Source organism: Molothrus aeneus, chromosome 1 (genome assembly GCF_037042795.1).
Source record: "Molothrus aeneus isolate 106 chromosome 1, BPBGC_Maene_1.0, whole genome shotgun sequence".
In the NCBI taxonomy this organism is placed as follows: domain Eukaryota; kingdom Metazoa; phylum Chordata; class Aves; order Passeriformes; family Icteridae; genus Molothrus; species Molothrus aeneus.
Window position 1 is genome coordinate 69,030,570 of NC_089646.1, and position 12,711 is coordinate 69,043,280.

The following is a 12,711-nucleotide window of genomic DNA, read 5'->3' on the forward strand; positions in this document are numbered from 1 at the left end:
TGCCTCCACGGGGGAGGGAGTCTCCCGCTAGCACCGTGTGAACGGAGACACTGGCGGGGGGGCGGGGGCAGCCGCGGGGTTCCCCCCCGACGGCAACGCCCGCTGCTGCGGCAGGGAAGGCTGCGCTTCACGGGGAACAAAAGGCTGCGGCGGCCGCGGGAGGGTGAAGGGTGGGACGGCGGCCGCAGGGAGGTTCCGCGGTTCACACGTGGGCGGCCCGGCCCGGCTCGGCAGCCCCATCGCGGCGCTCGGCGCCTTTGTCCCCGCTGTCAGCACCGGAGCGGGGCGGTGGCGGCGCGCCCCGACCGCTCCCGCCGGCCACGCCCCGGCCGCGCCCCCCGCGCCTGGCCACGCCCCCCGCGCTGGACACAATGCCCTGGCCCGCCCCGCCCCCGAGCGCTCATTGGCTCCGCGCCGTTCCCGCAAGACGTCACCGGCGGGGCGGGGCGCGGCGCCCAATTTAAGGGGCGGCGAGGGGCGCGGCCGCCGCAGCTGCGAGTGCAGGAGCGGGCGGAGCAGGCGGTGAAGGCGGCAGGAGTAGCGGGGCGGCACCCTCAGACACCGGCACCATGCGTGAGATCGTGCACATCCAAGCCGGGCAGTGCGGCAACCAGATTGGCGCCAAGGTACGGACCGGCCACGCGCTCGTCCGCCCGGGATTCCGCGCGTGGGGCGGTGCCCGCTCAGCCGGGCTCCGCGTGTCCCGGGGATAACGCTACCGAAAGGGCAGGGCGGCTACTTCACGCTACGGAGCACCGTCGGGCTCGCCCGTCCCTGCGAGGGTCCACGCGGGACGGTTCCCAGCCATTTCACCACAGGGGGAGGCGCGGTAGGGCATCCGCGCCGTGGGTGCGGCACGCCTTGGGGAAGAAGGGCAGGGCAGGGGCATCAGCTGCTGTCCATCAGCCCCTCGCGGGCTGCAGGGGTCCCGGGCGGGCGGGGGAAGGGGCGGAGGGGCGGTGCCACACCCCTCCCGTCGGTGGGGGGTGTGCAGGGCGCGGTAGCGGCTCGGTGTGGCCGGGGGGCCGCACCCACGCGTGGCGAATCCCTGCGCGCCACGTGGCGGGGATTTGGCCGGGGGGCGAGAGAGGGGCGTGGCGGCACTGACCACCCGTCTGTCCCCTCAGTTCTGGGAGGTCATCAGCGATGAGCACGGCATTGATCCCACGGGCAGCTACCACGGGGACAGCGACCTGCAGCTGGAGAGGATCAACGTCTACTACAATGAAGCCACCGGTAATAAGCCTCTGTAATGGCCTTCCTGGGGGAGGGGGAATAGGGTGTGCAGGCAGGGGTCCCCCAGCCCTCCCCGCAATGGGTGACGCCCCAGCATAGCTTAAATGGCTGCTTTGTTTTCCCATCCCTGGATTTTTGCAAATTCCCACACCCTCCATGCCCTCAGCAGCAAATTGTGGGGAAGCGGAAGGGAGCACAGCAGGGCTCCTGTGACACCGGCTGCCTGCTGCGGGGCTGTAACGCTGCTGCTGCCGGTTCCCCCCACAGGTAACAAGTATGTCCCTCGTGCCATCCTCGTGGACCTGGAACCCGGCACCATGGACTCCGTGCGCTCCGGCCCCTTTGGACAGATCTTCCGTCCCGACAACTTTGTCTTTGGTGAGTGACTGTGGCACGGAGGAGTTCCTGGAACTCCACACACAGAAGAGGCTTGGAGCGAGTATGGAAGGGAGCTGGGGAGCCTGAATCCCCATAGCAGAGAGGGGAGGGGCCCAGAGGGAAGGGGCAGTGGCATCACCTGTGTCTGTCCCCGGGGTGGGGCGCTGATGTGGCACGTGGCTTGTGGTCTGCCCCGCAGGTCAGAGCGGGGCTGGCAACAACTGGGCCAAGGGGCACTACACGGAAGGCGCCGAGCTAGTGGACTCTGTGCTGGACGTGGTGAGGAAGGAGTCGGAGAGCTGTGATTGCCTCCAGGGCTTCCAGCTGACCCACTCGCTGGGCGGAGGCACGGGCTCCGGCATGGGCACCCTCCTGATCAGCAAGATCCGCGAGGAGTACCCCGACCGCATCATGAACACCTTCAGCGTGATGCCCTCGCCCAAGGTGTCGGACACGGTGGTGGAGCCCTACAACGCCACCCTCTCCGTGCACCAGCTGGTGGAGAACACGGACGAGACCTACTGCATCGACAACGAGGCCCTCTATGACATTTGCTTCCGCACCCTGAAGCTGACCACTCCCACCTACGGGGACCTCAACCACCTGGTGTCGGCCACCATGAGCGGCGTGACCACCTGCCTTCGCTTCCCCGGCCAGCTGAACGCCGACCTGCGCAAGCTGGCCGTCAACATGGTGCCTTTCCCGCGGCTGCACTTCTTCATGCCGGGCTTCGCCCCGCTGACCAGCCGCGGCAGCCAGCAGTACCGCGCCCTGACGGTGCCCGAGCTGACGCAGCAGATGTTCGACTCCAAGAACATGATGGCCGCCTGCGACCCCCGCCACGGCCGCTACCTGACGGTGGCCGCCATCTTCCGGGGCCGCATGTCCATGAAGGAGGTGGACGAGCAGATGCTCAACGTGCAGAACAAGAACAGCAGCTACTTTGTGGAGTGGATCCCCAACAACGTCAAGACGGCCGTCTGCGACATCCCCCCGCGCGGCCTCAAGATGTCGGCCACCTTCATCGGCAACAGCACGGCCATCCAGGAGCTCTTCAAGAGGATCTCGGAGCAGTTCACGGCCATGTTCCGCCGCAAGGCCTTCTTGCACTGGTACACCGGCGAGGGCATGGATGAAATGGAGTTCACGGAGGCCGAGAGCAACATGAATGACCTGGTCTCCGAATACCAGCAATACCAGGATGCCACTGCTGATGAGCAGGGCGAGTTTGAAGAGGAAGGAGAGGAGGATGAGGCATGAAGTTGAGATGGGTAGGAGTTAAGTATAGTCTGAGCAGGCAAGTATTCATTGAGAGAAGGAATCTGTGCAGTTGTGCTGAAGCATGCATTTTTTAATTTGGTGCTCTCCACTGTTGCTTCTGTCAGCAGTTTTGTATCCTTGACTGTCCAATGTAACAGTAGTTGCAAAATACTTCAGAGTCTTCTGTTGAAATGGTTAACTTCTCAAACATAAAGGCTTTTTGTGTCCTAAACTGTCTCCTCTACTTTATTTCTCTCTAGATTAAGCAAGTAATTCTTGCGTAGTTTTCTGATGCTTCGCTTCTCAGTTTATTCCTGAACCTCAGTACAAGGTTAAGCTCAATAAAACAATAATTCTCAGGCTGTGAATTTAGCAGCACATGCAAACTGTAGTAGCTCAGCTAAAGATGCCAGGTACTTTATAGAAACCCCTGTGTTTAACAGTGTGGCTAATTGCAGAGGCAAAAGCTGCTTTATCTGATAAAAACAAGTCGCTGCACTTGAATTGTGTAATTCCTCTTTATGGACATACGTGGTAGAGAGGTCAGAGAGAAGGTATTGAATTCCACATTGCAGTCTGTCAAAACTGATTTGACAGGATAGCTGCAGGCTTCCCTACTGCCATTCAGCAGCTTATTTAACTTGTTCCAGGGACTATACTACAGGCATATGGGTGGCTGATTAGGATTTGACTTGATGCTGAGCTCACTTATCTTCCTGTCAACTTTCCTCTCTAAATACAAAACTTCTATGCAGAGAAGCATAAGTTTGTACTAGCAGGGAACTTGAGACCTAAAGTAAAAACCCAGGCTTTTTCTCTTCAAGAATAAAATTTGTGTTTCCCAAAAATAGCCACTAACCTGCCCTTAACTGTAAAGGGATTGATTCTACAGGGCAAATTAATTCCCTTTAGGAGACAGGAGATGTTGGACAGATTTCTAGGCTCGAAGGTACCATATGGTACCAGAGCCTACCATGCAATCTTAGTCACCTGTAGATCCCCTGACAACAGCTGTGTCCGAGTTACATGTTCACAGGGCAATTGTTTGCTCCTGGTCCCTACAGCAGGAAATGAACCTCTACCCAGGCAGGGGAGAACCGTGCAGCTGCACCCTGCTGTGCATCTTTGCAAAGGTAAGTGTCATTTCTTTACAGTGAGGGAGAGAGGGGGGATCGATGTTCTTATGTTCTTATAGGATGCAAGAACCCTGAATGAATCTACAACGTTCTTAACAGCAGTTAGCAAAGTTTCATAGATCCTAATCCTCCCACAGAGCAAGAGTGAAATCCCTCGTGGAGTTAAGCAGTTGCCCAGTATGTAAGCTTAGTCCTTAGTTCATTCAAACACTGCTTAGGGGAGTGGTCCTGCGCTAGAAAATGTGTTGCTAAGAGAACTGCTACCAATGCTACAATTACTGCAGTCCTTACTGCTCTGAAAGAGCTGGTATTCACATGTGTGCAGCCTCTATTGTGATCCTTTGCTGAAATGCTTGCAAGGCATTACTGGAATAAAGAATGAAAAGGGAGCTGCTGTGCATAACTAATATCTTGCCTGTTTTGAGTCCTCTGCCTGTGGACACTGCTCTGAATGTACGCTGTTCTTTGCTGATGGGCCTGGCCACGCTGGTGTGTGCAGGACAACAGGCACTTGCTAAAGCTTTTCTCTCATCTGTAGGTTTGGTTTCTGGTGTACAGAGTGAGAAGCTCTTAAACTGCCTGGACTGTCAGTAAACAAATACAGCCATGTATACCTACAACATACTTGTATTTCTTAACACTTGAGCCGTTCTAGGATTAAATATTAGACAAATTGAGGTTGTTTTTAGTAACTGAGTTAATACATGCTGCCTCAGGCCCTTTGGGGAAATAACACTGTATCTGGTTGCCACAGTAACCTTGCCTTGAAATTACCTAGCTGGGTTGCACTTGAAACTGTTGATCATATAGCTTTGAGTCAGCAAATGAATCTAAACAGTTTCACTAAAAGAGAAGACTTTGGTCTTTGATAGTAAAGATCTTCCTTTCAGCTGTGACACTGTAGTAGTTTTCACTAGTATTCAACATGTCTAGCATCTAATTCTTAGTGTAATTACACTCTGTCTCTAGCTAATCCTTAAATATAGCTATCCAAGTGACACATTTCACTACAGCTCCCTTACTAGAAAGTAGGACACCATCCTACATTGCTTGCCTGTTGTTTCTTTGTTTCTAGTCTGGCTTTTTTTTTTTTTTTTTTTTTTTTTTTTTGTTCTAGAGGAAGAAAGCCCAGAAATAGAAATACTTGATAAAGAAACATGTCCTTTCATAAATTCTACATGTCTTATTTGCCCATCATAACCATTAAAAATTAAAAATCGAGCCATCATTTCAGTGGGAGTTGAGAAATATAGAAAAAGGGGATACTGAAAGATTTGAAGGGAAGGGTTCAAAGCCTGGTAGGAATAGTAAGTCAAATATAAGGGAGGTTGAGTCTCATTCTGGGCCTGAGACTGCAGTACCTATTTTTGTCTATCTTTGATCTTTAGCTGTATTTATTGCCCAGGAGACCTTTCATTATAAAAACTGGACCTGACTGCTATATGCAAAACAACAAAGAGGTGTCTTCACAGGTCTTTGTGGTTGCAGTATTTCTGTTTCACAAAGAAAGCAGAGCCACTGGAAGGATTTCAGATGAGGTTATCTGACTGCCTTAACCTCTCCTGGGTGAAGATTTGTATTTGTTCATGTAATGAACATTTAGGGCTAAAGGTCTTGCATGAGGCACCCTGTTTGGAAGAAATGTGGATAGATAATACAAATTTAGTGGTCTGCAGATTAAGCCACTTATGATGACTGATTTGTGTTGAGATATAAGTTAATAGTATAAAGCAATCTATTCTCATTTCAATAGATCAGTTGTGGCCTGAAGGGAAGCATTCTCCTCTGTTGACAATTAGAGCTGATGGTGTTGGGGATGGGAACAATCTCTTTCTTTTTTTTTAATTCCCTCTGTTAAAATGTGTGGAATTTTTAAGCATGTTAGTAGAGTGTCTTGACCAAGGCCAACAATCAGTGCTTGACTGCTGTTAAGTGCAAGAGGGTAAAGATAAATAAGGCTGTTAAAACAAGGCAGCATGCAGATTTAATTTGAATAGAAATGGCAGGAGTCATGGTAGCACTGGGACGCCCTCTCTCCTAATTTCCCTTCCCTGGTTATTTCTCGAACCTCAGTCTAAACCATTGCAGCAACACTGTTGTGGAAATATAATCCAGTATGTGGTCTGATATTTCAAAACTTGTAATGGGATTGTAAGCTTACATCTGTTTTCCAACAGATGTTTTCCAGTTTTTGAAGTGGGAGCAATAATGATTGTCTTCTTCCCAAGATACATGAAGTGACAATATAAATCAAAAATTGGGTTGCATTAAGTATAAAATGGCATGACATGTTAGTCTAAAAATCAAACCAGAGGCCCATTCTGTTGACAGGTGTATCCTTCCAGAAGGTATGAGGTGATGAACAGAATAAACCAAAGTAGCAATAGGATTTAAAACCTGAAGAAAGAAGATAATCCAGATGTTTGGGTTCTCTCTCCAGTGAATTCTGTACAAAAACAAGGCAAACCTCTAATCTGTGCAGGGAAATTTGCTCATGGATGATGATATCATGTGCTACATAGCTCAAAAGTGTGTGGTGCTAGTAGATTTTTCTAGATATGCAAGTTCTATGAGCTTAAAGAAAGTGTGATGGACTGACAGAGTCCTTATGGGATGGTGCTGCCATGCACTACTGCAAAGCACAGCTCTGGTGCCTGGAGTGACTCTGGCAAAGTGGTGCAAGAGGGACAAGTTTTCTTGCCTCACTTGAAAAAGCTGGGGTCTCTTTCTAATGCAGGGAGTACTGTTAGAGTTCTCCTTTTGTTTCCTTTGTCCTTTGCTCTCCCTGTAATCCCCATAGCCAAGTTATGTGTAAGATCAGGATGAAACCCAGCAGTGCCTTTCAGTAGGGCAGGTTACATGGTTGTTGCACTGAAATCACTTTCCAAATACCCCCCTCTCTCCCACCCAAAAGAACCCAAACCCAACCCCCCACATCTAATTGTTTTATTGCTATTTTTTAAAAAGAGGGGCTGTTAATCTATATTAGATTCTGCCTCACAGTGGGAGGTGCTTTAACTGCTGCTTTCTGTTTAATGAATCCTAATATTTTACTTCGCTATAGTAGCTATGAGGAGGTAAAATCTTCTCTGGAGAAATCATGTGCCTATCCCCTATTATTTGATATACAACTTTTCTCCCAAAGGATATTCTGCTTTTCCTCTCCACATCAAAGCATAATGAACAAATATGTTTCAGAAATGGTAGCCTGCCCAGGAGTTATAAGTAATATTATTCCTTCCATTATTCCTCCAAGCCTGTTCATTGTAGTGAAGGCACTGTTTTTTGCTTACAAATAGTCCTGTTCTCCATCTTTCCATTTGTTTTTTTAGCTGCTTCTACATTTCCACAGAACAAAGGCTTGTGGAACTTTTGATGCTTTATATGTGCCTGGGGTAATCTGAATAAGGTTATTTTTTTTCCCTTTTCTTCAGCTGAAAATAAATCTCTACAGAGAAGGAATTGATTTTGTATGAGGCATAAAAAGGAAAAAAAACTTTTTGAGAATTTTTCACCTCCAATCTAAAATCCATTCATACTAAGCAGCTGCCTTTTGATACTTCAACAATCACCTGTCCTGGTCTGTTTGTTATTTATTAAAATGGGAAAGAGAAGACTATTTGTTCTCAGATACTCCTGTTTAAATGGGTCATATCTTTAGCTTGCCTACAAGAAAATTCAAAATCTAAGCATTTGGTAACAGTAAAGTGCCTCAGGACATGATGCATTTTGGAAAAAGGCACTTCTTGGCCCTGAATCTCCTGGACAGCTGTCCAGCTGGAGTCCTCTGAGCAATGGAAACCAGAGGAGAGGGAGGATGTGGGGTTTGCTGTGAAAGCCTGCCCATCCCCAGACATTCTGCCAGCAAAGGACACAGTGCAGGTGACAACTCCTCTCCCTGGGAAGTTAACAAGAAATGAACTGTTTCCCTGCTCCTAGCTTCACTCCTATTTTCAGTATTGTATTTGTGAGTCTGCCAGAAAGAAAAATTGTGTCTTTTTGAAGTGTGTGTATAAGAGGGCTATCTATTTACAGTATCTAGGTAAAAAAAGAAATAATTTAAGAGTAGGTCATTCCCTCCTCCCCACTCAAAGTAATTTTTCCCTTACAGGCAAAATTCCACTTGTAAGGGAAGAAATCAAGTAATCAAGTTAATTCAGTTAAATTCTTGTTTATTAACATTTGATTCTTCTACTGTAGAGATTTTCCAACTGGTCTCAATTCATCCATATGTCATCCTTTATAATCAGGTTATTTTTCTCACTAGGCCTCCTTGGAAAGCTTAAGGCATAGTTTTTTTGTTGGGTTTTTGTGGGTTTTTTGTGGGTTTTTTGTGGGTTTTTTTTTTTTTTGGTTTGGGGTTTTTTTTGTTTGTTTGGGGTTTTTTTGTTGGTTTTTTTTGTTGTTGTTGTTTTGTTTTTGGTTTTGGGTTTTTTTTGTTTTGTTTTCATTTCTGGCAAGAATGCCTCTATCTTTGGGGAAAAAAATTAAAAAGTTCCGTTTAAGCAGAATCTGAAAAACCCACACTTGCTCCAGAGTGGCTGAAGTGAAGTGGCTACCCTGGCAGAAGCTGTGTAGCTTATTCAGTAAAAGGTTCTGTGTTTTGCAGTGAAAAATGTTTTCACATTTTCCATGAATGTAATAGAAAGATACTGCCTGTCTCCATAGTGAATAATTAAATGAGGTTTCAAGCAGTTTTCAAATGGTCTCACAACAAGCTTTACAAACACTTAATGAAATTCAAGCACTGACTTCTTACAGCAGCTTCTCTGCATCCAGCCTTTGCTGGATAAGACCATTGCTGGTCTTATAATTAATAAATTAATTGTGTGGCTCTTTTTTTTGAAATTTCAGCCAAGAAATTTCCAGCTCCACCCTAGCAGGCAGGGATTAGAGATTTTATTGGCATTGAGAAAACTGCCACTTCCATATGTGGGGCTGATTCAGTATCCTTCAGCTGCTAAAAAAGGATGGTCCTATTCCCCTTGCCCCTCTTCGGGTGTTACCTCTGTGTCATTTCCTCTACCAGCTTCAGGGCATGTCTGACCTTTTCACGAGTCTTTTCCTTTTCCTTAGCTGTACAGTTAAGGACAGAAAATTGAGGGGGTGGAAGAACGTTTTTCTTCAATTAAGTGGTGTGCCAGAGGGAGAACAAGTGCAAAGAAGGAGGGAAAGCTGGAAGCAGGAGAGAGCAAAACAAAGTATTTGGTTGATTCAGAAACCTAGTGCAACATCACCCTGAACTCTCCTGCAGACAACCCGGGCAATTTTAAACTATGTACACTGAATCCCACCACAAACTACTGCATCTCTTAGCAGACCTCACAAGATGTAGTTCAGAGTTTGCCCAGTGCCAGTTTGAGTTACAAGTAACTATCAGATTGCAAGACAGCAAGGAGGCTAAGGAACAAAAGAAACAGTAACTAGCAGATCAAAGTCTCTCTCTGTACCTTGTTCTCGATGACGTGCAGGAAGTGAACTGCCCTGGAAAACATGATAGCAGCATTTCATTTCTATTGGTGCTAGAATCTTAGGCATCTTTTGACTGGAGGACCCAGTTGGTAGGGATATCAGATGTGTTTGATCTACTGAGCAGCCTAAAAAAGGTAGATGCAGCCTGGATGGGGGCAGGAGCCATCTGGCTGCTACCCCATCACATCTGGTGTGCCAAGAGGAAATAATGAGAGGCTGCATTGTTTTGCTTTTCTTCTCAGTAAATCGCTGCCTGATGATGATCACCACATTTTCCCCTTTTTGGAATTGTTTTGTGACATGTGATCATGTTTATTATGGTAACTTTTGAAGCCAGAGAAGCGGGGTTCTCTTTGCTATGTCCTGTAGAAGCACATGCACAGAAATGCCTGACGCTCAGAGGTTATAATCTAAATTCACAAGAGGAACCATATGGTGTGGAAGAAATATTAGATTCACTGAGAAGCTGTTCTCCCCTCTAAAGCTGCATGGGTTATTTCAGAATTGACTGTGTCCCGAATTGCTCTGTAATGTGATTTTCTCTCACATGCTTATCCTCTCTCCTCTTTTGTTCTTTGCCAAACACACAGACCCTCAGGTATAATAAACAAAAGTTCAGAGGGCTCTACAATGAAGCTGCTTTTGTTCATTCATAAAAACATGCTCAGCATTGCTATATTTAATACATTGAGTTAAATGCCTACAGTGAGTTGTAATATTGAAATAAAAATAGATTTCCCTTTTAGATATTTTATTACTAGCATTAAAATCACTTTCACAATCATTTCATCCTCTTGCTGGCAGAATATTCTTCTATCGTAATGCATATTGCAAATGACTAAGCAGCATGTTCCAAAGGTGGCCTCATACAGTCCTCATCAGTGGCAATGTCATAGTTACCAGGTAGAAGGCAAACAATAAGGTAACAAACAGAGCCTGCTCATTTGAGTACCAACAGAAAGACTCAAAAAGCCATGTATTCTCTGATAGACATATCTGAGCAACACATGACATCAGCCATCACAAATGACTGAGACTAAAGCCGTGGGCAGACATTTTGTGTGCTTGAGAAGCTTTCCTATGTGTACGCTCGTGATTCTTTCTCAAACAATGGGAAATCACAGACAGACATGAAAATATTGTGGGATCCCTGTTGCCTCCCTTGAGCATCCATCGCCAGGCTCCTTGTTGCCTTGGAAACTGGGTAGGCAGGGCTTGATACAGGCAGGGAGGAGGCTGTGGCAGAGTTTTGGCTGCCGAGGGGTCCATGGGTGTTCCTGAACACATACCTTGCCTTTGTATGAACAGGAGAATTTTGGCTTTCATTTGCAATTCTGATGACTTAGAATTTATAGAGCTACATTTAAAAAACCCAAACCAATAGGGAACTCCCATATCTCGGTATCCTTGATGGCTAAGATTTGTTAAAGTGTTTGCCATAATGGAAGGCTCTGAATTGACATTCAAGTAGTTGACATTTAGTTCGGCTCACTGTGTGTTCATGGACGTTCAGCATTGTTGAAGATGAAGGAACTCGAATGCATAAACATGTACTTCCCTTTAGGTACTCAGAATAAAACCTGGCGCTACACCCTCACCTTGAAAGAAACAGTGGGAATCTACAAAGAGACCAGTGCTACAGTATCTAAGAATTAGTTTCCTAATAAAAGAATTCCTAGTGGAATAACTCTAAAGGAGGTCACTATGTGCATGTGGGAAGACGAAATCTCAGGGAATGTCCAGGTGTCTTCAAGAGAAGAATCATAATGCTTCAAGCCAGGACTTCGTGGATTGCCAGGAATATTCTGGACCCAAAAAGCTCTTGAGTGTCTGTGTGGATCTCTCAGAGATGCAGTTGTGTTGCAGTCCCACCAGTAGTTAGAAGATGTAACTGCCTGCTACTGCCCAGAAATGTGGGTTATGCCTAGAGCAAGTACAAATGTATATGCCTAAGTGGTGTGAACAACAAAAAAGGCTTCCTGTGATTAAGTGTTGCTGAAATATGTCACAGGAAAATACTGATGACGGCTGGGCTATAAAGAACACAAACTCCTAAAGAATTTGGTGAAAATATCTCAGTGGCAGCACAGTCCTGAATATTTTGTGATGGCAAAAGCCACATGGAAAAACACCACACTTAATTCCCTGTGTTGCAAAGCTTAAGCCAATCTGTGCTCATGACATTTCACAGCAGCTGAGGTTTCTGCACTAGGGAAGAAAATGAGCTACAGCTGATAAAAAAGTCAATTCACTGGAGCAAACTGAGAGCTACTTTTGAAAATACAGCCAAAGCACTTTTTCAAGGTCACAACAGCCAAATTCCAGGCAAAGATATGGTAGTTCTTTAGCCACGAGTATTTCCTGCTGTTGATGGAAAAAAAAAAAAAGAGTGAAACTGGTGACATTGTGCATTGATTTATATTGTGTTAAGCATAGCTAACCTGAGTATTATGCTAACTATTCTGATCATTCTGACTTCATTCTTGATAGTGGTAATGATTTCCCACATCAATTATTACCTCCCCTTTGCAAAAATCTTCTTGTTTTGAAGGTATTGTAATTGTAATTTAATGTTATATTGTAGTGAGAAACTGAGATGAATAAACTGTCAGTCTGGTGTTGCTGATCACACACAGCCTTCCATTCCTTTCTTTCCCTTTCATACTACCACACAATTGTGGAGGTTGGACAGAACCTCTGGGATCATTTAGTCTAGTCCTTTATTTGCCTGACAGGGTCAGCTAGAACAGGTTAATCAAGGTTGTCCCCAGTAGGGTTTTGACCGTCTCCAAGCCTGGACACACCATAATCTCTCTGGGCAACCTGTACCAGAGTGAAGCGATTTTGGTTTTGTTTTTGGGGTTTTTTTTATGTTCAGATTTCTGTATTTCAGTCTGTGTCCACTGATACCATGTGTTGCTCAGACATGTCCACTGCCTCTCCTCCTGTCAGTCACTGCACACCTCTGAGAGGAGCCTGGCTCCGTCTTTTTTACTGCTTCCCATCAAGTATTTATACACACTGATAAGAATCCCCTGAGCCTTCTCTAGGAAAATTGGTCCCAGCTCTCAGCCATTGTGTGTGACAGATGCTCCACTTCGTTAACTGCCTTCCTGGCCTTTCATTGGACTCACTCCAAAATGGCCATCTCTCTCTTATATTAGGGACCCCAGAATTGGATATAAAACTCCAGATGCATCTCACCACAGCTTATCCCCTTCCATGACCT

The 12,711-nt window shown here is 46.5% G+C and overlaps 1 protein-coding gene across 1 annotated transcript; it reads left to right on the forward strand.

Annotated features, from left to right (window-relative positions):
- Positions 1 to 482: 482 nt before the first annotated feature.
- LOC136562243 (tubulin beta-2 chain) lies at positions 483 to 3,106 on the forward strand. Its single transcript, XM_066558966.1, has 4 exons — positions 483 to 626; positions 1,128 to 1,236; positions 1,504 to 1,614; positions 1,814 to 3,106. The coding sequence occupies exons 1-4, from the start codon at positions 570 to 572 to the stop codon at positions 2,872 to 2,874; spliced, it is 1,338 nt and encodes a 445-aa protein (XP_066415063.1). The 5' UTR covers positions 483 to 569; the 3' UTR covers positions 2,875 to 3,106.
- The last annotated feature ends 9,605 nt before the right edge of the window (positions 3,107 to 12,711 follow it).